Source organism: Perissodus microlepis, chromosome 3, assembly GCF_051167445.1.
Source record: "Perissodus microlepis isolate ML-2025 ecotype Zambia chromosome 3, ASM5116744v1, whole genome shotgun sequence".
Lineage (NCBI taxonomy): Eukaryota > Metazoa > Chordata > Actinopteri > Cichliformes > Cichlidae > Perissodus > Perissodus microlepis.
The window spans coordinates 19216557-19240040 of record NC_140463.1 but is presented as its reverse complement, the minus strand read 5'-3'; the positions used below and the strand labels follow the sequence as shown (position 1 = coordinate 19240040).

The following is a 23484-nucleotide window of genomic DNA, read 5'->3' as shown; positions in this document are numbered from 1 at the left end:
CAAGATAATCGACCTCTGTTGGAGTAGCGTTCAGATAGCTGCTCTGCTCTGTGTTGGTACAGGGCATTGAAGATGATAACAGTGGGTGGATTATATTCTTAAACGTAGTTACAGCGCTTTCAGAAAGACATCTACTGTGATAAGGTCTACTCTCCACTGCTGTGTAATCAATTATTATAAATGTAAATGTTATCAGGAAATGATCAGACAGGTGAGGGTTTTCAGGAAACACTGTTAAATGTTCAGTTTCTAACCCATATGTTAAAACAAGATCTAGAGTGTGATTAAAGTGGTGGGTGGGTTCTTTTACATTTTGAGAGAAGCCAATTGAGTCTAATAACAGATTAAATGCCATGTTGAGGCTGTCATTTTTAGCATCTATATGGATGTTAAAATCACCCACAATAATTATTTTATCTCAGCTAAGATCTAAATCAGATAAAAAGTCTGAGAAATCAGAGAGAAACTCTGTGTAAGGCCCAGGTGGATGATAGATGATAACAAGTAAGACTGGTTTCTAAATTTTTTCAGCTGGGGTGGATGAGGTTAAGCATCAGGCTTTCAAATGAATTAAAAGTCTGTCTTGGTCTTTCATTGATTAATAGGCTGGTGTGAAAAATTGCTGCCACACCGCCCCCTCGTCCTGGGCTTCGAGGTTTCTGGTAGTTAGAATGACTCGGGGGTTTTGATTCATTTAAACTAACATAATCATCCTGCTGCAACCAGGTTTCTGTAAGGCAGAGTAAATCGATTTGTTGATCAATTATTAAGTCATGTACTAACAGAGACTTGGAGGAGAGAGACCTAATATTTAATAATCCACATTTCACTGTTTTACTCTTTGGTTCAGTTGTGGATACTGTACTGTTCTTTCTTTGTAATTGTTTATGTTTAAGTTGTTTGTTGCTGGTTATTAGTTTGTTTTTTGTCTTTTTGGGAGCTGACACAGTCTCAAAGGAGATGGTTTTTCTTTCTTCTTTTTTTTTTTTGGGGGGGGGGGGGGGGGGTAGCAGGAGGAGAGAAGCTGCAGAGAGGCGTGTAAGACTGCAACTCTGCTTCCTGGTCCCAACTCTGGATAGTCACATTTTGGGGGGTTTAATAATTTGTCCATATTTCCAGAAATGAGAGCTGCTCCATCCAAAGTGGGATGGATGCCGTCTCTCCTAACAAGACCAGGTTTCCTCTAGAAGGGTTGCCAATTATCTATGAAGCCCACATCGTTTCTGGGACACCATTCAGACAGACAGTAATTTAAGGAGAACATGCGGCTAAACATGTCACTCCTGGTCTGATTGGGGAGGGGACCCGAGAAAACTACAGAGTCCGGCATTATTTTGCCCTTTACCCTTAGCCAGCAGCTTTAAATTTCCCTCAATGCCGCCTGCTCTGGCCCCTGGAAGACAAATGACTATGGTTGTAGGTGTTTCTAGCTTCACATGTCTGAGAACAGAATCACCAATTACCAGAGTTTGACTCCTGTTGGGTGTGTCGCAGAGTGGGGAAAAACGGTTAGACACATGAACAGGTTGGTGGTGTACCTGGGGCTTCTGTTTAGGACTATGCTTCCTCCTCACCGTCACCCAGCCGCCTTCTTTCCCCAGCTGCTTGAGGTCTGTCGGGGAACAGCTAGCGGGGCCTACGCTATCTTGTAAAGCTGCAAAGAGCACTGATATTTAAAGCATGCAAATTGAAGGCTGATTGTCAAATTAGATAGGCGAGAAGATGATTGGACTAGAGTAATGTAATGAGTTTGACAGCATGGGAAAGTGGTAGTGATGTAAAGAACAAACTAGCAGTTTATTTCCTCTAAATGTTATAATTGCTTAATTTCTTCAACTCAAATCTGACCGTTTATGTTCACAAATTATTATAGGCCAAATAAATTATCGTTATACTTAAATGAGGCACTACTGCAGGTATAATGTACTTTATATATTTATTTATTTTTTCCTATGCTGCAAGCAGGAAATAAACTTCAAGAGGTCCATGACTGGTGTTAGTGAGAGCGAATGCTGTTCCATTATTTGTGTTTGGGCCACAGAGTATACATGGTAGACAGCACTCCCTTATAAAACACACAATAACCCCTTTTATGCCCCTTAGCATTTTGACTGTCATCACCTTACTCTTTGAAACAATGAATGCAAGATGTAAAAATGGTGTATGGTCATGGTGACTTCCCAAATTAAACCCACCTTAAAGCAAATTCCGCTTTTTCTTTCTAAATGAGCATAATCTTGTACTTGCAAGTGAGACTACGGGGTAAGTGAGGTGTCTGGGAAGTCAATCACTGCTGAGCTATCAATATTTACTAATTACTAAGTTCCACTTTTAAATCAACTCCGCTGAACTTTGATTTGCATTTTTCCCGTCGCCACCAACCGGTCGGAGCAGATAGCTGCCCCTCCCTGATCCTGGTTCTACTGGTGGTTAAGATGACAGTTGGTATGATTTGGCAATATATAAATTACTATGTATAGAACTGAATTAAATTTAATAACATTCAATTGAACTTAATTTGTATTAATTCTCAATTCATCTCATTGACAGTTGGACAGTAATTAAAACTAAGTTTTAGCTGAGCTGGTATGGTGATAGGTGTCTGTCATCTGGTATTCATTCTCAGAATAAGAAACTCATCTGGTTTCTTGTCTGACTACATGCTTTAACTATCGGGAAATAACTCTGAAAAAGTGAAAACGTACTAGACACCACGCCTATGGCTTTAAACCTGATGCCCTCCAGATAAACACCTGCTGATGAAAGCCATTCAGTAAGTTTCTGTTATCAATCTTTGTTCTGTTGGTGGACTAATAATACAGTACTGTGTGAAAGCTAGGAAAAAGAGAAACCTGTACTATGAATTGTGTGCCAACGTACATGGAAAAAGACGATTTACTGCATAAAGAGTTAAATCTGTATACTGATCCGCTCCAAATTCTCTATATAACGACACATGTTTATTTCCAGGTGAAGCAGAGAAAGTGGTGAAATTGGAAACAAGATAAGATAAGAGATCATGGAATATGTATCAATTGGCAAATGTATCACAGTCATGGCTGCAGTGATGCAGATGCCGCACCGGTCTGTTGTGGTGAAGACAGAGCTCAGTTTGAAAGTAAAGCTATTGATTTACTGGTCGATACCTCCCCTGTTCTTTCCCTAAGTGATAGTATTTTTTTTTCATTTATATGCCTTTTTTAAAAAAAATATATAATTACAGTATCTGACCTACTTACAGTGGCTTGCAAAAGCATTTGGCTCCCTTGAACTTTTCCACGTTTTGTATGGGCAGAAATCTGTGCCATCAGAAACTGAATTTGAATAAGTTAAATTTGAATCTGAATTGTAACCTGAATAAATGCTTTTACAAACTGAATATGAATTAGCTGAATTTGAAATTCAATTTATTGGTTTGAAAATGATCATCACTAAATTGAAATTGAATTTTATAGTTTGAAAATGAATTCATTTGCTTTGAAACTATATTTTATCCTTTAAAAGTTTAGCTCTCGAATAATTTCAGATTCACTTCTCGCCATTCAGTTTCAGTTCTACAATTCAGTTTTTTGGGACTTACATCCGGTTCCGGTTCAAGAGTAATCGAGCGCAGATTAATAGAACTACGTTTTACTAGCGGACCGAAAGTGTTACTGACGGGAATCTACAGCGTCTTGAGCTGAATTAAGACTTCAGAAGTCATTCGTCATGTCCAATCACCAGCGGATAAACTCTCAGGTTGGTAATAAATGTATTGCATGTATAAGAACAAGCATCATGTTAACAAATGATAGCCGTACAGTAACCTTTGTGCTTATTGTAGCTGTTAGTTAAAAACGCTAATTTAGCTTAGTTTGCCCTGGATTCAGCTTTGACAAACAAATATGATCGACTGTTTCTAGTAGAATTCCAAAGTTGTCATTTTGTACCCTCTCAGAGCCCTGTATGCTTGCAGAGACCCCTACAGAAGGGAAACATGCAAAACGGTGTCCAAACCTTTGTATTTTAGCTTTATTTATGTCTTACACAGCATCCCAACTCTTTAGCTAACTTAATAACTTTAGCTAAAGTGAATAGTTCGTGTAATTCATTAGTGCAGCATTACTGGATCATCTCTGTTTGAAGTGATATAATATGATATACAACTATCACTGAAACAGCAAACTTTGTAAATAAACACTTCTCATTCTCTAAACATTTGGCCACAGCTGTAGATTACACTATCAGTGCTTGTTCACTCTTGACAATAATTACATTTCTAAATTTACTTTGTGCATTTACAGGTAAACAATATCTAATATTTTATCTAAATGACTGCTTTGTCTGTGAAAAGGTGAAAAAGCCTGGGGCCGGTGACAGTCCAGTTCTACTCTAAGTACATTGTTACGGTGGCTCACAGGACAAGGCCACATTCCTGTCCTGCCAGAAGAGAAGAGAAACTTCAACCACACCTGTCATATTCCGTATGACAGGGGTCTCAAACTCCAGTCCTCGAGGGCCGGTGTCATGCAACTTTTCCATGTGTCCCTGGTTCAACACACCTGAATACAATTAGTAGGTCATTAGCAACGGTATAGAACTTGACTGCATGCTGGTAGAGACATACCCTAAAAGACTGGCAGCTGTAATTACAGCAAAAGGTGGTTCTACAAAGTATTGACTCAGGGGGCTGATTAATTACACACACCTTACTTTTCAGTTATTTATTTGTAAAAAGTGTTTGGAATCATGTATGATTTCCGTTCCACTTCTCACGTGTACACATCTTTGTATTGGTCTTTCACGTGGAATTCCAATAAAATTGATTCATGTTTATGGCTGTAATGTGACAAAATGTGGAAAAGTTCAAGGGAGCCGAATACTTTTGCAAGCCACTGTACTTCTTGTGTGAAAGCATTGAGCTACCTGTGATTTCTTTATGTTTGGCTAGGAAAAAGGCAAATATGTGCTTTGAATTATGTGCAAACGTACATGGAAATAGACAATATACTCCAAAAAGAGTTTGCACAACTCTAATGACCTTGAACACCAGTATCCGGTATGGCCAACTTTATTCTTCAACACAGCCTGCAATATAAATGTCTGCAAGTAGTCTTCAGGAATATCTCTTCAAGCTTCTCAAAGGATAATCAAAGCTCTTTTCTCTCTCTGCGAATGCTGGGGATGTCCAGCTTTTCAGATCCAATTACAATCAAATCACTCATAATGATTCTCTGAGAGTAGAATTCTTAGAACAGAGTTTGTTAAACATTGTCTTATGAACAGCAGAATAGTACATTTAAAAGCAGAAATAACACATAGAAAGAAAGCAAACAAAAAGCAAAGCAACCCCGGGGTGTAGAGCCTTAAAGTAAATGATAGATGGCCTGTATTTGTATAATGCTTTTCTAGTCCCTAAGGACCCCAACGCGCTTTACACAGCCAGTCATCCACCCATTCACACACTGGTGATGGCAAGCTACATTGTAGCCACAGCCACCCTGGGGCGCACTGACAGAGGCGAGGCTGCCGGGCACTGGCGCCACTGGGCCCTCTGACCACCACCAGTAGGCAACGGGTGAAGTGTCTTGCCCAAAGACACAACGACCGAGACTGTCCAATCCGGGGCTCGAACCAGCAACCTTCCGATTACAAGGTGAACACCCAACTCTTGAGCCACGATTGCCCCTTAAAGCACAAACACACACAAAAGACAGACAGGAACGAAGCAGCAGACAGAAGAGGAGCAAGTGCATATTGAACTCATCTTATATAGGAACAGAGATCACCCCTCCCGTCGTTGGGTATCCTTTCATCTCTTGTTTTTTCTCTTTTGTCTTCCACTTATGATATACATGACCCCACACCATAACTTCTTGCAAACCAATCTCTCATCCATCACTGCATTGGGTCCTTTCGACAGTTTAATGGCCAAATTGAGTCTGAAAGTCTACAGAAAAGCAGACCATTGTACATTCAACAATTTTGTTGGGCGTGCATGCCAGACATAAACTGCTATGCATGCTGAGTAAGGGTTTACTTCTTCGCCTTCTGGTATTTGAGGCGAGAACCCGAATTCCAGGTACATGCCCTGCAAAGGCCAGGTTTCTTGTCTTACGGAGATATTGAACGGGGTGTACGCTTTGGCTTTACAGTCATTTAAAGAGCCGCATGCTTTTGTCTTCCAGCCGTTTAGAGGGCCGTATGCTTTTGCCTTACAGAAAGCCCCAGAAAGGGCCACAGGCCTTCGCATTCCAAAAAGCTACATGCTTCTGTTGTACAGTCATTAAAAGGGCTGCACACGCCCTGAAGCAGTCCAGTTAAACACAGCTACTTGCTTCTGCTGCACAGTTAAATTCCGCTGCATGCCGAGAAGGGTCCTATGCACATACTTTAGCAAAGCCAAACTGAATAACCAATTTGTTGGACTAGTCACAGTTGGCCACCATAACACTATCAAAGGTTTCTTACTGATCCTCATTGTTACATTTTAAGCAGTATTAGTCAACCTGTGTTCAGACAACAAGTGGCACAAATTCTTCATTAATATATTTTAGATATAGTTAATCTAAATATGTGGGTTATGTGATTTGAACATGCAGGTTAAATCGCGATCGTGGCTCAAGAGTTGGCAGTTCGTCTTGTAATCGGAAGGTTGCCGATTCGAGCCCCGGCTCGGACAGTTTCGGTCGTTGTGTCCTTGGGCAAGACACTTCACCTACCGCCTACTGGTGTTGGCCAGAGGGGCCGATGGCGCAATATGGCAGCCTCGCCTCTGTCAGTCTGCCCCAGGGCAGCTGTGACTACAACTGTAGCTTGCCTTCACCAGTGTATGAATGTGAGAGTGAATGAATAGTGGAATTGTAAAGCGCTTTGAGGGGTCCTGAAAAGCGCTATATAAATGCAATCCATTATTATTACTATTAAATGCTTAACACAGTGACTCCCCTATATAAAAACTTAATTGTGAGTGTGCATATTATATATGAGTGTATATGATTACACACAATTTATGAAAGTAACTATGATTACATGTCTAGTGTATACAGGTATATATGTTACAATAAAATCCACAACAAGAGACAAAATGAGATAAGAGATCATTGAAAATGTTTAAATGGACGAATGAACCGGGGTCATGGCTGCAGACATTGTACCGGTCTGTTGTGGTGAAGAGAGCGCTCAGTGTAAGAGTGAAGCTGTGGATTTACTGATTGATCTACATCCCCTGTGCTTCCCCTAAGTGATAGTATTTTACTTTCCTTTATATGTCTTCTGTTTTTTAAATAATTACAGGATCTGACCAAGTTCATGAGATAAGATTCCTCCTGAAACAGCCTGTTGGACAGGTTTTATGAAAGCAAGAGCTCTCTTTGAAAAAACTCGCCCAACACACTGTAGAAAAAGTTTCTCCTTAAACAGGTTGTTTGACCACATTTTTGAAAGAAAGATGTCTTTTCAACAACCTGTTTCAACAGGAATTTTTTTGTCATTAAGTAGGTCACAGCCTGTATCTTTGGGTCTTTAAAAGGCAGGAGGCTACAGAATTGGCAACTGTTTTCAGATCCGAGCTGTTGCTTTCCAAACCTGCAACTGTTGTGATCCCTCCAATAACTGAGACGATGGCGAACAGTGAGTAGAAATTATATATTTGTATAATTGAATTATCAATATATATAAATGACAGTACATTTGGAACAGATACAGTTTGTCTGAAATTACATAAAATGTGGAAATAAAATCCACATTTTACATTTTTGGTTAAAATTTTCATCAGTATAGAAGGAGGTCAGGAGAGAGGCCATCTGCAGCCATCTTTTAACATCTTGGTGGTTCTGTCATGATGTGGGGCTGCATTTTAGCCATTGATGTTGGCATTTTTGGAGTTATAAAAAAAACAAACGGCAGCCTGGCTGCCTCAGGAATTTAAACACGAGTCTTTAAAATGAATAGGCCTAGTACTACTATTGTTAATAATAACTACAGTTATTGTTGTTATTGTCAAAACACTATAAGCCACAAAATGCTCAGAATTACAACAAAAAGCATATAAAGAAAACTAAATATTATCAAAGCACAGCCACCCTTTGGAGGACTTCTTTCAGCCACTACGCAAAGCTGGTGACCACTGGTCAGATCAACCAGTAAATCAACAGCTTTACTTTGACACTGAGCTCTCTCTTCACCACAACAGACCAGTGCAACATCTGCATCCCTGCAGCCATGACTGTGATACATTTGCCAATTGAAACATATTCCCTTATCTCTTATCTCATCTTGTCTCTCATCTCACCACTTTCTTTGCTTCACCTGGAGGTAAACATGTGTTGTTATTTATTTTGCACAGGGTAAGAACACACTACCAATGCAGTGTGATGACAAAGAAAGCAGTCAGCATACAAAAAAGAGCTTCGAATGTCCTTCAAGAAGCTTGAAGAGATATTCCTGAAGACTACTTGCAGACATTTATATTGGAGGCTGTGTTAAATCATTCAGTAAAAAGGACTAGATGTTACAGTCCCTGAAAATGCATTGCTTTAGATGGAGAGACTCTTGAGGGATGATGTTATGAGGAAAGACGGCCCAGATACATCAGCAGGTGTTTATCTGGAGGGCATCAGGTTTAATATGGCGTTATTTTTGTGCCACTATTCTGAGCGCACGTAAAAAAAAATTGAGCGCACGTAAAAAAGGTTTGCAGGTGCAAGTGTTGTATTTTGAGGAGAAATTTATTTTGAGCGAAGAAAAGCTAGATTTGAGTGAACAAAATTGATTGCTGCGTGCAAAAAATGTATTTCAGTGTTTGCTATTATCCACACACACTCACAATAGCAGCCCCTGTCGCTCAGTTTTTGCATTTCGCTCGCTCGTAATGTGTTGCTTGTGCTCTCAACATTTCTGCCCATGCGCGCTCAACTCTTTCTCTACACCGTTATATTTGTGCCACAAAACCAGCCAATCACAGACTTGGATGCAAAATCCCAGAGAGAAGTAAAGCAAGTGTGTAAGTTCATCTCTGAATGTTTGTAAAGCATTCCCGCGTTAAGCTTAACAACCGATATATGGAGCGACTGCCTCTTCTCTCCCCCTCCCTGCTGCTACTTCAATCGTGAAACTGATCAGTGATCAGCTGATCGGCTTTTGTGTCTCAAGTCCGTCTCTCTTGTTTGTTTATCGCCCACTTCGCGAACAGCAGCACGTTTAAGCTTGATAAGCTGTTGTTAGAATTTATTAAATATTACTTTTTACACCAGGATCCTTTTCTACGTAGCTGACGGCTGGTAACTGTGCAGGGGCGGATCTAGCAAAGTTTAGCCAGGGGGGCCGATAGGGCAGGAACAGGGAAAAGGGGGCACAAAGACATATTTTCTTTCTTATTCTCATTTCAAATGTCTAGCTTTTAATAAATAATAATCCGAATCTTACACCCAAAGTTTTAATCTGATGTAAAATGTATAGAAGTCCATTACTGTATATAGTAACTATTAAGTCTAATATACCATAGTAAGCTATAGTACTTTTTTCTTTGGGAAGACACCATCTGTGCAGTCTGCAATTCTGATGAAGAAAGATGTTGAATCTATTTAATTATTCTTGAAAAATAATTGATTTCTGTGCATTTCTTTCACACTGCATCAAATTAAAGTCAATTTACCAGTCAGATTACGTCAATTAAGCATCATGAGGTGGAGCGGGGTTCCCTTTTTTTTTTTTTTTTTTTTTTGCTGGGAGTTTGCAACCCTATTGGTTAGGTTGCTTAATAATCCTGCTAAGTACTCTTTAAAATACCAGAATAGGGAGGATGGAGTAGGTTTAAGTTCATTAGATTGATCAGTGTTGCTGAACTATGGTATATTTTGGGTGCCGTGTATTTTTTGCATACAGGTATAACAATAGCTTTAGTGCTTTTTGGTTTTTTTTAACTTGAGTATGAACTTATACAAAAAGCAGCAAGATATTAAAAAACAGTTTTAATGATTAAAAAACACACTATATCGGATTCATATCGGTATCGGCAGATATCTAAATTTATGATATCGGTAACGGACATAAAAAAGTGGTATCGTGCCATCTCTACAAGAAACCAGATGAGTTTCTTATTCTGAGGATGAATACCAGACAACAAACAACTATATCACCATACCAGCTCAGCCAGTTCTAGTTAAAGAAATAAACTTTAGTTTTAATTACTGTCAAAATGTCAATGAGATGAACTGAGAATTTAAAAAAAATCAGTTCAGTTGAATTTCATTAAGTTTAATTCAGTTCTATTCTTATATATTTCTATATTGCCAAATCATAACAACTGTCAACTCAAAATCAAACCACCAGTAGAACCAGGATAGGGAGGGGCAGCTATCTGCTCCGACCGGTTGGTGGCAACAGAAGAAATGCAAATGAAAGTTCAGCGAATGTTCATGTTTTCACAGTTTTCAAAAGCCTACAGTATGTGAAAGGGGCGTTAACAGAAAATGAATGACAAATTAAAAAGAGGGCATTGCTGGACACAGCAGAGGAATCTATGATCAAAACAGTAAGATAGGAAATCTGTGACTAAAATGCCATCACTCCCACTTCTGAAACATAACTTCATGTAAAACTTCAAGCATGTCAGTTAACAAAGGCTTTTCATATAATGCTTATAATTTATTTGTTTTTTGCACCTAAGATAATTAAATTTGTGCTTCTGTTGTGTTTTTTTGTTGCAGGAATTAACAAGGTGAATTTTCACTGCGTGACTAACAACACTGCTCATCGCACCATTGAAATTTCAAGAAATCAGCTGATTGTTAGGCGGGGCCAGCCCTTCCTGCTGACCCTGGAAATGGCTCAGCCATTCAGTGTCAGGGACACATTCCTGCTCACTGTGGAGACAGGTAGCCACTTGAACTGGTTTTAAAAGCCAATTTTTCTACCACACTGCTTGTCATCATGCCACATTGCTTCAAAATATTACTGTAAAATAGTGCACTGATAAATAAATATATTACAATATAATGTTTAAAAGTTCTTAATATGGTAGTGTCCACATAGGACATGACTGGTATTATATTTGAACTCAACAATTAACATAACACACTTGTAACTCTACAACATATCCTTTTTATATACTCCAGCTCAGGGGTGCCCAATCCTAGTCCTCGAGAGCTACTGTCCTGCAGTTTTTAGATGCATCCCTAATGGTTTGATTACCTCTTCAGCATGCCATCAAGTTTGGCAAAGGCCTGATAACAAGCCATTCATTTGATTCAGGTGTGTCAAAACAAGGATGCATCTAAAACCTGCAGGACGGTAGCTCTCGAGGACTGGGATTGGACACTCCTGCTCCAGCTTATTGACAGTCTATTATGGTTAGGCTCTGGTTAACAGACATTGCCTAATCATAGTCGTCAGTGACCTGGTGGAAGTAAAGAGGTCAATTGAGGGTAAAGAGATTTTGAAAACAGTGCAAGTAGAGTTTTTGAAGAAAACAACAAAATAAAACTGATTGATCGCTGAAGTGTAACAAGTGCTCTTCCCCCCTTTATCCTTACGTCAGGTCCTGCTCCATCAGAAAGACGTGGAACACGTTCTCAGTTTGGTAACCCGTCTCCCAGGTATACCACTGATGTCAAAGCAATATGGAGGTATGAGATTGACAGGAGTGCTGTCCTGGAGAAGGGCTTTGTGGCCCTCTCTGTGACCCCACCAATTGATGCTCCTGTGGGGAAATACTCCCTGTCTGCAATGACAGATGGTAAAACAATCAGTCTGGGAACCTTGGTGGTGCTCTTCAACCCCTGGTGCTCTGGTGAGAAGCAGTGTTTTAGTCCTGATAAGTAAAACAAAAGAAAAAAGACAGACAATCTGTAACTAATAGAAGTTACTTTCTACACAAAGGAGTTTTTGTTTTTTTGTTTTTATATATGAACTTACCATAGAAGCTGAGTCAGTGTGCTAAAAAATTGCTAAAGATGCTTGCATTATATTTGCATGTGTCTGCAGGTGACTGGGTGTATCTCCCTGATGAAGGAGAAAGACAGGAATATGTGATGAATGAAGAGGGAACCGTCTACACAGGAACATCACACTACATAGGTTCACGGCCCTGGATCTTTGGACAGGTCAGCACCAGAGTGCTGCCATGCTTAGTCTACCATATTTGGCCAATTTATTTGTTTTGAAGGTTACGCAAAAATTGAATGTTAGTTACAAAAAGATTAGCTAGTCAATTATCTTTCAGTTTTATACTTTATTTAGACCTGTAATAATTAGTATCGTGTGAAGTAAGAAAGCTGAAAATATATTTGAAAATAAGCTGAAGCATACAGTCCAGCATAATGAAAAACTAAGTACATCCCATGATTTAACAGCTTCTAGAACCTACTTTAACAACAATACACAAAGTTTTGCTTTCTGCATGGCTTTATGACTTTCTTAACCCACTGACCGTTGATATGAGGTTTTTGTGCTAATATGTTCTGTTTGGTTTTTCTCCAAATGTCATTCTGACCAAACATTTGCACTTTGGTCTCATCTGTCTTCTTCTTCCAGAAGTCTTGTGATTTGTTGAGCTGCACTGTGATGTTGTTTTTAGAGAAAACTCATACTTGTCTTTTCTAATTGTACTGTAGAGAACATCAAGATGTAACACTAATTGAGGCCTGTAGAAAAGCTCTGGGATTTTTCCAGTTATCCTGAGTATTGGATGGTTTGACCTTGGGGTGACTTGACATCTAACATCTTTCCTCTTTTATTGTGTCTATTGTGTTATTACAGCCATATGAAAATGATATTTTTACATGTGTATGTTTGAGTTTTGACAGCAACATAAAGTTACAAGAATATAACCAGACAATTATTTAGAGAAACCAGAATCATTAAAACCAGAAGGAATTAGAATATTTTTTTTTTCACTTTTTAAAATAATTTTAGGGTCTTTATCTTCCTATATAAAGTGCTTTGAGGCAGCTTTTGTTATGATTTGACACTACATTTTTTAAGACTTGATTCGAATTTGAATACGACATAAATGCACTAAAACAAACTGGTTTAAAGTATGATGAAGTTGTGATTTTTCTGCTGGTCATAGGTGACTTCTTTTAATAATAATAATACTGCATTTTATTTGTGGCGCCTTTCAGAGACCCAAGGTCACCTTACAAAGAACAAAATTAATAAAAGGAACAATAGTCATAAAATAAGTTAAAATTGCAAAACAGAGCTTGACAACAGATAAAATCAGCACTAAAGTGAATACTAATCAGACTAACAATATTGATGTTTCCATGATGCAGTCACTGGAAGGCAATTGTCAATAATTTTCACAATTAAAAGTTAAATGTTGGTCAAAAATAATAATCATGCAGCAATACGCACCGGTAACATATTCTGTTGGAAATCATCATTACAATACTTTTATTTTTCTACAAGAGAATTAAGAACATTAAAGTTTACCGTTTAATTTGAAAAATATTTGAAACGCAGTGCCATGAAAAAAGTGGTCTTTGAGCTTCTGACTGGTCACAAATTCATGACAAAGATCCCTAAGCTTACAGCCAGATTAATAATAAATTATTTGGTACTGTAGCTCTAACTTGTGCTTCTTACCCAGTTTGAGGAGGAAATGGTGGACATTTGTCTCAAAATATTGGATGCCAACCTCAAACACAGAAGAGACCCAGCTGGTGACACCTCTGCTCGTTGTAACCCCATCTATGTTAGCCGTGTGATCAGTGCAATGGTAGGACACAAATTTACATACATTACAATCTACATTTAACACTTCATTTAAAAACGTACAAGTTAAGTTTTGAATACTATAATTTACTCTTGTGCAACCAATGGATGAGCAAGAATGCAGCATTTGTCTGATTTGCAGATCAACTCCAATGATGATGAAGGTGTACTAGTGGGATGCTGGGATGGAACCTATAGTGATGGATGCAGCCCCACCTGCTGGACTAGCAGCGTTAGCATCCTTCAGCGCTGGTTTAAAAACCGCTGCAATCCTGTTAAGTACGGACAGTGCTGGGTGTTTGCTGCTGTAATGTGTACAGGTACTGCGAATACTGTGTTGTTTATGTGTAGGACAGTGTCGCCATGAACTTTAATCAAGACCGAGACGTCATTTGACTTGATCATTTTGTTGTCTGTGATTTCAGTGATGCGATTCTTTGGTATTCCATGCCGTGTCGTCACCAACTTTCAATCTGGTCATGACTCAAACAATAGCCTCACTATTGATGAATATTATAATGACTATGGAGTCCGTAGCAAGGAGGCCTCTGAAAATGTCTGGTAAGACATTCAGACAGTCAGTCAGATGTGCAAGCAAAAAGAAAACATAGACAGAGCTATTAGATTATGCAATTTAAAAACGTCTGCGATATAAACTGGAAAGTTTATCTTTCTTGTGCAGGAACTTCCATGTGTGGGTGGAGGGATGGATGAAACGACCAGACCTCATGAAAGGTGGTATTTATGATGGCTGGCAGGTCTTGGATCCCACTCCACAGGAAGAAAGTGAAGGTAAAAACTATTTAGTTTTTGTTTAGAAATGAATTCACTGAGACAGATGCACAAAATAATGATTCCAATGAGAAGTACAAACAATTATTTTAAACGTTTTTGTTACATTTGTAAAGTCAGACTTTGCTTTTACTGCTCCAGGTATGTTCTGCTGTGGTCCAGCCCCAGTCAACGCTATCCTACGTGGTGACACAGACGTCAAGTATGATGTACCATTTGTCTACGCTGAGGTCAACGCTGACATTGTCAAATGGATGGTCTGTACCCATGCTTTAGATATACACCTTGTTATAACAGAACTATATGGATAGTATACAGTCTGTGTGTACAATCTGTTTTTCTACATTTTATCTCATTTAATTTTAAGGTGACATCAAAATACTAAAAATTAACCCTTTCAGCTCTTTTTTGCTTCTTATATGTTATTGTTAATTTACAGGACGTAAGACCATTAAGGAGCCCAACATTCACTCCATATTTCTCTGGCTACCAGTTCAAACTCATTCACCATCTCAAATGCAAACAGAGATCACACTTACACCATCTACAATTTAATGGTGATAGCTTCAGCCCAAAAGTTATTCTGAATGACACACATAAGTTTAGATTTACCAGTGACTTTAGCTTATTCAATTGTGCAGTCTTGCACAAAGCATTGACTAATTTTCTGTTGTTATGTCTCATTTCTCAGATAAGTCCTGACGGTTCAAAGAAGAAAATGTACACTGACTCCATGTCAGTGGGTCAGAGCATCTCTACCAAGGCTGTTGGCTCCCAGGGAAGAGTTGACATCACTAACAGCTACAAGCACAGGGAAGGTAAAACAAATCCACAATGCTCATTTGCATTGCACATATTAACTGGACATATTATTTTGATAACTGTTCAGTAACATCCTAGAACAACTGCTAAATGCAGTTTCAATTCAAATGATCCCAGAGAACTTTTGAACTGAAAAACTGAGATCACAAGATGAGATCTGTTGTCTTAACAAAAAGTAAGATAGTATTAGTTAATTCCAGTATTAATTCATTCTATTTATGATCCATTAGTTTGGAACATCCAAGATGCAAGATGAAGCTAGTCCCTAATTAAATTTTACTACAAACAACTAATTGCCAGATCAAAACTAACTCAGTCACTATCAAAGAGCCATTAGTAATACCCTAAAAACTAACCAGACTACTACAGGCTTTGAGAGTTATGTTGATGAGTATTTCCCTACAGGGAGCACAGAAGAGAGAGACATCTTCAAACGTGCAGTCAGCATGAACTCGAAGGAAGGTCATAGATGTGACATAGAAGAGGCACCCCAGAAAATTCAGATGAAAATTGAAGAGGTAAAACTCAAAATACACGGCTGGGAAAACTTTGTGTTATTACAGCATGATATAAAAAGCATCTGCTTTGGAGGACATACCTCTAGTAAGGTATAACACTATCTTAGGAAAATATGTTTTTATTTGGTATGTGTATGTTTTTATAGACCCCTTCTTGGAATGAGCCTAGAAAAAACAATCAACTTCCTGCAATGGACCTATAAAAATCAACGTCCTTACTGCCATGTTTACCTTTGTACCATATCCAGCATGGCTTCTATTTTTTGGTCTCTTAGCCAAAGTCTCCCCTTGTAGTTGTGTTTCTGCAAGATCCATTGGATCTCATTAAATGTGTCTTAACAGGGATCCTTAAACTTCTTTAATGTTTTTTTTCAAGAAGTGGAAAATATCAAAGGGAACCAAACCTGGCCAATAGTGCAGGTGATGAGTTACGAGTATGTTGATTTGGTCAAAAACCCCAAAAATGTTGGAAATGATTTTAGGCCAGTTTTGACAGTAGTTGGTGATTGCTCTTTGCCCATGTGAAACCAGTGTTTAAATCATACACAGTGTAACTGATTGGAACAGAAGAAATTATTTAAGAATAGCAGCTAGAAGCCTGGAGGCTTTCTGGACATGCCTGTAAGGATGATCTTGAACACCAATGAGCAAATAAAAGTCACTTGAGGCCTGTTTTAACTCTATGATGGACTGGCGACCTTTCCAGGATGTACCTTGCTTGTGATACCTGGGACACACTTCAGCCTCACCTGATACAGTTTTTTGTTTTTTATTTGCAACTTGTGGTGCTTAAAATCTAAATTCAATGTTTGAAATGTTCGGAACAACGATGTTGTTTTTTTTGTTTGTCCATTTTTTTTTTTTTTCTGAAACAAAACCTGAAAAAATTGACAACATTTTGATTTCAGGGACAGAAAGAAAGTCAAAAATGGTTTTGTCTTATTTTCTCTTTAAACACCAGGAGACCAAGGCGATAAATGGCCAGGACATTAAACTGAGGCTCAAGCTGAGCAGAAAGGATCAAATCAAGAAGCCGTCGGTTCTCCATGTCAACGCTCAGGCCATGAGTTACAACGGCAATCCAGCGGGCAACATCCTGAAAATACAGCAATCTCTGCTACTGCTCTTTGGACACGGTCTGCAGTTATTATCTCATAATTTTGTTCAGCATTGAAATTTATTTTTAAAAAGTAACAAATAATATAGATTTCTATGATTTGAGGCTGCTATTTCAAACTCCACCCCAAGACTCAGAAATTAAAGAAATTAGAAAGAACAAGATGATATCTGGATCAGTTCTTACATTCCTGCCTCTCACCTTGTGCCCTACAGATGTGACCATACCTTTGCTGATCCCCTTCACGACTTACAGTAAATATATGGTGAACTGCGACAGTATAAAGGTTTCAGCAGTGGTCAGTGACTGTGATGAATGCTACCAGACTGAGACCAACATCACCTTAAAAGAACCTGTCATCTCCATGAAGGTCATTAAAATCCTAACTTTGTGGGTAATACCAAGAAGTGAAAGCACATCCAGTCTAATGTCATTACTTGATAACAAAGTATGTGTTCATGGTATACAGTAAACTGGCTCTGTCATTGGTTATTTGACAATCAAAAAAGCTTCACCTGAACTCAGTTGATGAACAGGTCCTATGAGATATTAGAAAATTCTGGACTTTGTTCTATAATTTGCTTCACATTAATGCTGTATTATATCTGTGCTTCTTTTAGGTTTTGGAGCCAGTCCGTGTGAACCGTGAAATGACATTGGAGGTGGAATTTAAAAACCCGCTCAATGAGAGGCTGAGAAACTGCTCCCTGACTGTCACTGGATGTGGCCTTTTTAAATTGGGCTATATGAAAAGGTCAGTACTGAGACTTAACATACAATATAACTCAGTACAATTACAGGGTATAAGGAACAATGTGATTGGCTAAAAGTGATGTTAATGAATAGTTGAATGTTTTTTCCATATTCAAAAAGATGCTTTTTTTGAAACAGAGTTATCTGCATTCTTTCTGAGAGAGTTACAAAAAAGATTGATTCAAGATGTCATTGCATCATCTCAGCAGTTCAAAAAATATACTGGTTAAAAAAACTCTTGTCAAAAAGGAAATAAGGAGAGAAATAATTAAATACTTATTTTTTTATCCATAGCCTTTTATTTTGATTAAAATTTAGTTTTAAAGAACTGAAGTGGCCACAAAAGACTTTCAGATTTTGATTTATGCTGCATAAACAAATCTAAGTTTCCTCTTTTTGTCTTAGGTCATAGGTTCGCATCCAAACAGGGGCTTGAAGTGAAATAAAAAATAAAAATATTTTATTAATATTATGTAAAAAAAAATGTTTTTCTATTGACAGTGACAAGCAAGAGTTAGAGCCAAACGCCACGCTGAGGATGAAGATTACCACGACTCCCTACAGAGTTGGACTGAAGACCGTGGTTGCCAACTTCGACTGCAGCAGCTTCAGAGACATAAAGAGCTCCTGCATCGTTGACGTTAAACCATGAAGCTCTGGCTTCATTTACAGCTCCCTCTGTGTTTCTGTTTTTTTAGTTTAAGCTGGGATAGATTAATCTAGTAAATCTTGTTATTACTATTATCCATAATAACTTTACTATAGTCAAAGGTTTGTTTTTACTTGCTGGGATATAATCAAGTAGGTGTTTATTTCAAAGATGTAAAGTGCCCTACATTTTCAGAGATATGCTTTACGACGAACAGTTACCATAATTATTAATAAATAATGAGTAATGTGGTCATTTTCATAAAAGAAGAGGAAAAACACAAATTTTGTGATATTGCTTTGTAGCTTTTCTCTGTTTGTGCATTAATTATTATTGGGTTTAAATGATTGTGGGAAAATTATGAAGCTCTACATTTATCTCATCTCTTTAACAAATTTGAATATAACGGTGATGGGCTGAAACAACGTTTTAGGCTGTAAATTTCACTGCAGATTATACAACTAAAAGCCAAAGAGGGAAATTAGCCACATTAGCAGAATAATGGAAATATTTTGGTGGTGAGCAACAGTTTGATCCCAGTGCTTTTTATGGACAGTGCACTGATAATAACAAATTACTTTCCTTTGAATGCAAATGTCATATCTGTAGTTACCATTAAAAACAATGCAAATTTAAATTCAAAGACCTCTGTGTGGAATCAAATCCTTTAAACAATGTAATTGGATATAATAAAGGCAACAACAATTAAAAACAGTGTTTTTATTTTAAAACTGTTTATCTTCTTTCTTTATCTTTACGCAAAATGGAATTGTGAGATGGAACTGTTTATTTGTGAACGTGGCTTGGTGGCACAAATCACAACATAGCAGTGTCAGTTGAAGACTGGAGGAAAATTGAAATTTACATTTGTTTAAAGCACTAAAATATGCAGCATAAATCAGAGTCTTTTATGGCCACTTTAGTTCTTTAAAACAATTTTAATCAAACAAAAGGCTGCGGATACAAAAATAAGTATTTAATAGCTTATTTCTCTCATTATTTTTGACAATTTTTTTATTCTTTCTCTGCGGCAATAAATCAGGGCAGACAAACAATGGCTTGAATGATGATGAAATGAAATCTGACTAGAATCAATCTTTTTTGGTAACTCTCAGAAAGAAAGCAAATAACTGTGTTTCACAAAAGACCTGTTCATCGAAAGTGCGCCTTATAATCCAGTGTGCCTTATGGTCTGAAAAACACGGTATATTGTAATTTACGTCTCAGTACTGACCTTTTCATATAGCCCAATTTAAAAAGGCCACATCCAGTGACAGTCAGGGAGCAGTTTCTCAGCCTCTCATTGAGCGGGTTTTTAAATTCCACCTCCAATGTCATTTCACGGTTCACACGGACTGGCTCCAAAACCTAAAAGAAACACAGATATAATACAGCATTAATGTGCGGCAATTTATAGAACAAAGTCCAGAATTTTCTAATATCTCATAGAACCTGTTCATTAACTGAGTTCAGGTGAAGCTTTTTTGATTGTCAAATAACCAATGACAGAGCCAGTTTACTGTATACCATGAACACATACTTTGTTATCAAGTAATGACATTAGACTGGATGTGCTTTATATCTGCATAAACTTAACAGTGTGTACAGAGAATTAAAGGAAACAAATAAATAAACAGACAGCAAGATGTTTTTTAAATGTCTTAGTAAACATTTATACAACAAGTTTATTTATAGGATACAGGTGTGTTATGCTGCAGGTATGAAACATTACATTATAAATTGTCTATACAGTATATGAGGAGAAAAGGCGACAAGCACAAAGACTCGTTCCGACTTTCATTCTGTCAGTTTCTCCTCTCATCACATACAATTGGAACCACTTATTTACATACACTAAAAACGCAAATACATTTTTATCTTTACTATCAAACATCAAATCCGAGAATATAATTTTTGTATTTGTGAAATGTCAGAATAAAGAGAGGGAAAATTGTTTTTTTTTTTGTTTTTTTGTAATAGTTTCATCAAAGTCAGAGTTGAGTGGCTGACTGAGCTACCAGCCGGGTGGCTGACTGCATGGGGCCTGAACTAGTGACTGCACAGACCAAGCAGTGAGTGTTTGTAGAAGTGTGGCTGAGTCCTACTTGCCTGGACTGCCCATGCAAAGCAGAGCCTCGCTCTCAGAGCCGTTATTATTAGTTTTAATTCTTTACTGTCCAAAAAACTGACGGTACAGGTAGTGGATGAGAGGAAGTGATTGGAAAAACACTACCTGTTGAAGTCTCTTACAACTTTCCATGGCATAGATTACGCTCCAGCAGTAATCCCGCAGCTGCTTGAGCATTTCCACCTCCATCGCAAAACCTTGGTCCGCTGGGTCCATTTTATGGTGGAGTTGTTCTGTCATGGTGTGTGCTGTGCAGACAGGAGAAAAGGACCCAAACACTGGACTCATTGAGGCAAAGCGTGAACTTGAAAGCAGCTTTATTGCTGACCAAGGAAAACCAAACAGAAAACATAAACTGGAAAGCTACAACCAAAATACACAAGAAAACATCAGGAGAGACACAGCACAAGGGAGAACTGATGTTCACAACGCAACAACAAGTACTACCTGACAGGGACTAAAATACACTGGCAGGCACATGAGGAAACAAGGAACAGGTGGGCACATGGCTGGAACTCATTAGGGTAGACAAGACAAGGACGTTTTGCAGAATACACTAACATGAGACAAGACCTTCAAAGTAAAACAGGAAATCCACAGACTCAACTCAGAGACACAACACCAGAGGGAACACAGAGTACAGAGACTCTGACTGACTGGGGGATGAAGATTTAAACACGAGGGCAGAACTAAACCTAAGAGCTAGAAATCACAATCCCGGAAGAACTAGCTATATTACTCAGAATTAAATCTCACTCATTAAGGGTTTGGTTTTTTTTTCTTCGTTTGTCTTGTTTTATTTCCTTTTTCTTTTTTTCCATTTTTTTGTCTTTTGTGTGGATGTTTTTGTTGTTTAAAAAGACAAAAAGACATATAGATGGATATCTGTAACAAATTATTAAAGCTGATGAACATGATACTGTACAGTGATTGCTAAATGTCAATAAAAAATTACATTTAAAGCAAGAAAAAAAAGAAGAATGCACGAGCAGCAACTGTGGTCCAATCACGAGTAAGAACTGATGATGCATGGAGCAGAGAAGCAGGTGTGGAGAAGTAGCACCGCCCCCCAAAAAGGCCCGGAGATTTAAAAACCTGAGTGGGCTAGGCTCAAAAAAATTGTTGCAGATATTTAGTATAGTTCATATTAAAAGTTGATGTTATGTTACATTTTGTTCCTGTTGAATATATCAGTTTCCATTTCAATCAGAAAAAACTGTCCTTTTTTTGTTAACTTTAAACTGTTGTTCCATTTTCACAACAATACAATAATGTAAAGTGACTGCCAGAAAAAACTGGGATTATTCTGAGAAAAGGGGCTGTGGCGTGGGTGTGGTCTCTGGCCAGCTGCAGAGGAGGGGTGACGCAGTGAGCTCCCGGGGCGGCGCAGGGGCGGGGTGAACAGGTGTGCTGGGATCTGACAGTGATTGTGTCTCTTTATATGTTGGCAGTGACAGTCGGAGGAGGAGGGCGGTCGTGACAGCAGAGAGAGACAGCTGGATTGTCTGTGTCCCAGTAAACCACAGTGTTAAATAAAAGTTCTGCTGTCGTCAAATTCGCTCCGGCTTATGTTTCTTGGGTCCAACGTTACAGGGGCAAAAACATTCAGTTATAATATGATTTCTTGCCCTTTTACAGCCAAAAATCTATCTGAGGGAGAGAAACTATTTCAAATGAACATAAACCTAAATGCAACATAAGCATCATGTCAGTGGCTGCCTTATCTGTACATTTAGGATCATTGTCCTCCTGCATTGAACAAAACTGAAGGACTGTTCGTTAACTTGTTGCAAACTCAGTTTCACCCCGGTTCTTTTTATTCCTCGAAGCATCCAGAGACGGCACCGGAACTCAGTAGTCATTTCACAAAACCTTTATTCATCTTTATTCATCTTCATTTAAGCATGCATCTTCTAGAAGGGGAGATGTGCCAGGCCGGTGTCCCTCTGCAAAATCTTCACTCCTTTGTCTGTGAAACACAGTTTTGTAGAAGCGACCCTATCATAAAACCCCCATGGTGTGCTGCAAACTCTGTGTCTGTGTGTGTGTATGCACGAGCACGTGAGTGCCTGTGTGTGTGCGTACCCGTATGTCTATGTGAGTGCACGTGAGTGACTGTGTGCACGTACCTGTGTGTATGTGTGTGTACGTGAGTGGGTATGCATGTAGGGGTGGGTGTGTCGTAACAATTAAAGCACTGTGTGTGTCTCTGTATACGTGACTTCCTGGGGGTCATAAAAGTAATCTCCTCACCCAAGCTAAACCAAATTCCTCTACACAACATAGAAAACAGAGTTAACATATTACAAACACTGAGACCCCCACTCTGCAGCCATTGGCCTCTTGTTGTTTTACATTTACAGATAAGCATGTGGAGAGTCTCCTGCAAACCTACTTCTAAGTTATGGCAATTATGAACTTTTATTAAAGGTACAAGCATCAGCATCAGCAACCCCCAACTGTAGCTTCCTGACTCCTTCTATGGTAAGCAGAACCCAGTGTCCATAAATTCCTTTCCTTCTAAACAATTACACACACTCTCGGGCCTACAACTAAGCCAAACTAAAACACAGACCAATCCTTCCTTATTCCTTGGATCTAAACAAATTTAACACATCATATTATAATAGTTATGTTCTTGTACTCACAAACTTCAGTGAGAACTGTGACATTTATAAAGTGGAGTTTATTTATATAGAAAAAAGGGTTAACAAGCTAAAAAGTTGAAAAAAAAAGAAAGGTTAAACATACATTATCGCTCTCAAACCACTCACAGCACACAGCACAGCCTGATAACCCTCCCTCTTCTTCCTGCTCTTACACACAGCACCTCCTCTCTGTCCATGTGTTTCCTCGTTCCCTCCCCTTCAGATCTGGACTTGGGTGTAACCAACATGTGGTGATGTGTAAGAGCTGACAGGGTCCATTCACTGCAGAAACACATGATGTTGAGGTCAGAGCTCAGACTAGTTTCAGTTATAAGGAAGTGAAACTCACACAGTCACTG

At 38.5% G+C, this 23484-nt stretch overlaps 1 protein-coding gene across 1 annotated transcript; it reads left to right on the top strand.

Annotated features, from left to right (window-relative positions):
* Window positions 1–7601: 7601 nt before the first annotated feature.
* On the top strand, window positions 7602–18577 carry LOC146390374 (protein-glutamine gamma-glutamyltransferase 2-like). The gene is made up of 15 exons (XM_084918154.1): window positions 7602–7611; window positions 10689–10856; window positions 11519–11770; window positions 11965–12083; window positions 13574–13702; window positions 13841–14018; window positions 14124–14259; window positions 14381–14490; window positions 14632–14747; window positions 15182–15308; window positions 15718–15830; window positions 16792–16966; window positions 17163–17317; window positions 17568–17701; window positions 18202–18577. Exons 1-15 carry the CDS (start codon window positions 7602–7604, stop codon window positions 18350–18352), a joined length of 2073 nt encoding a protein of 690 aa, XP_084774280.1. The 3' UTR covers window positions 18353–18577.
* The last annotated feature ends 4907 nt before the right edge of the window (window positions 18578–23484 follow it).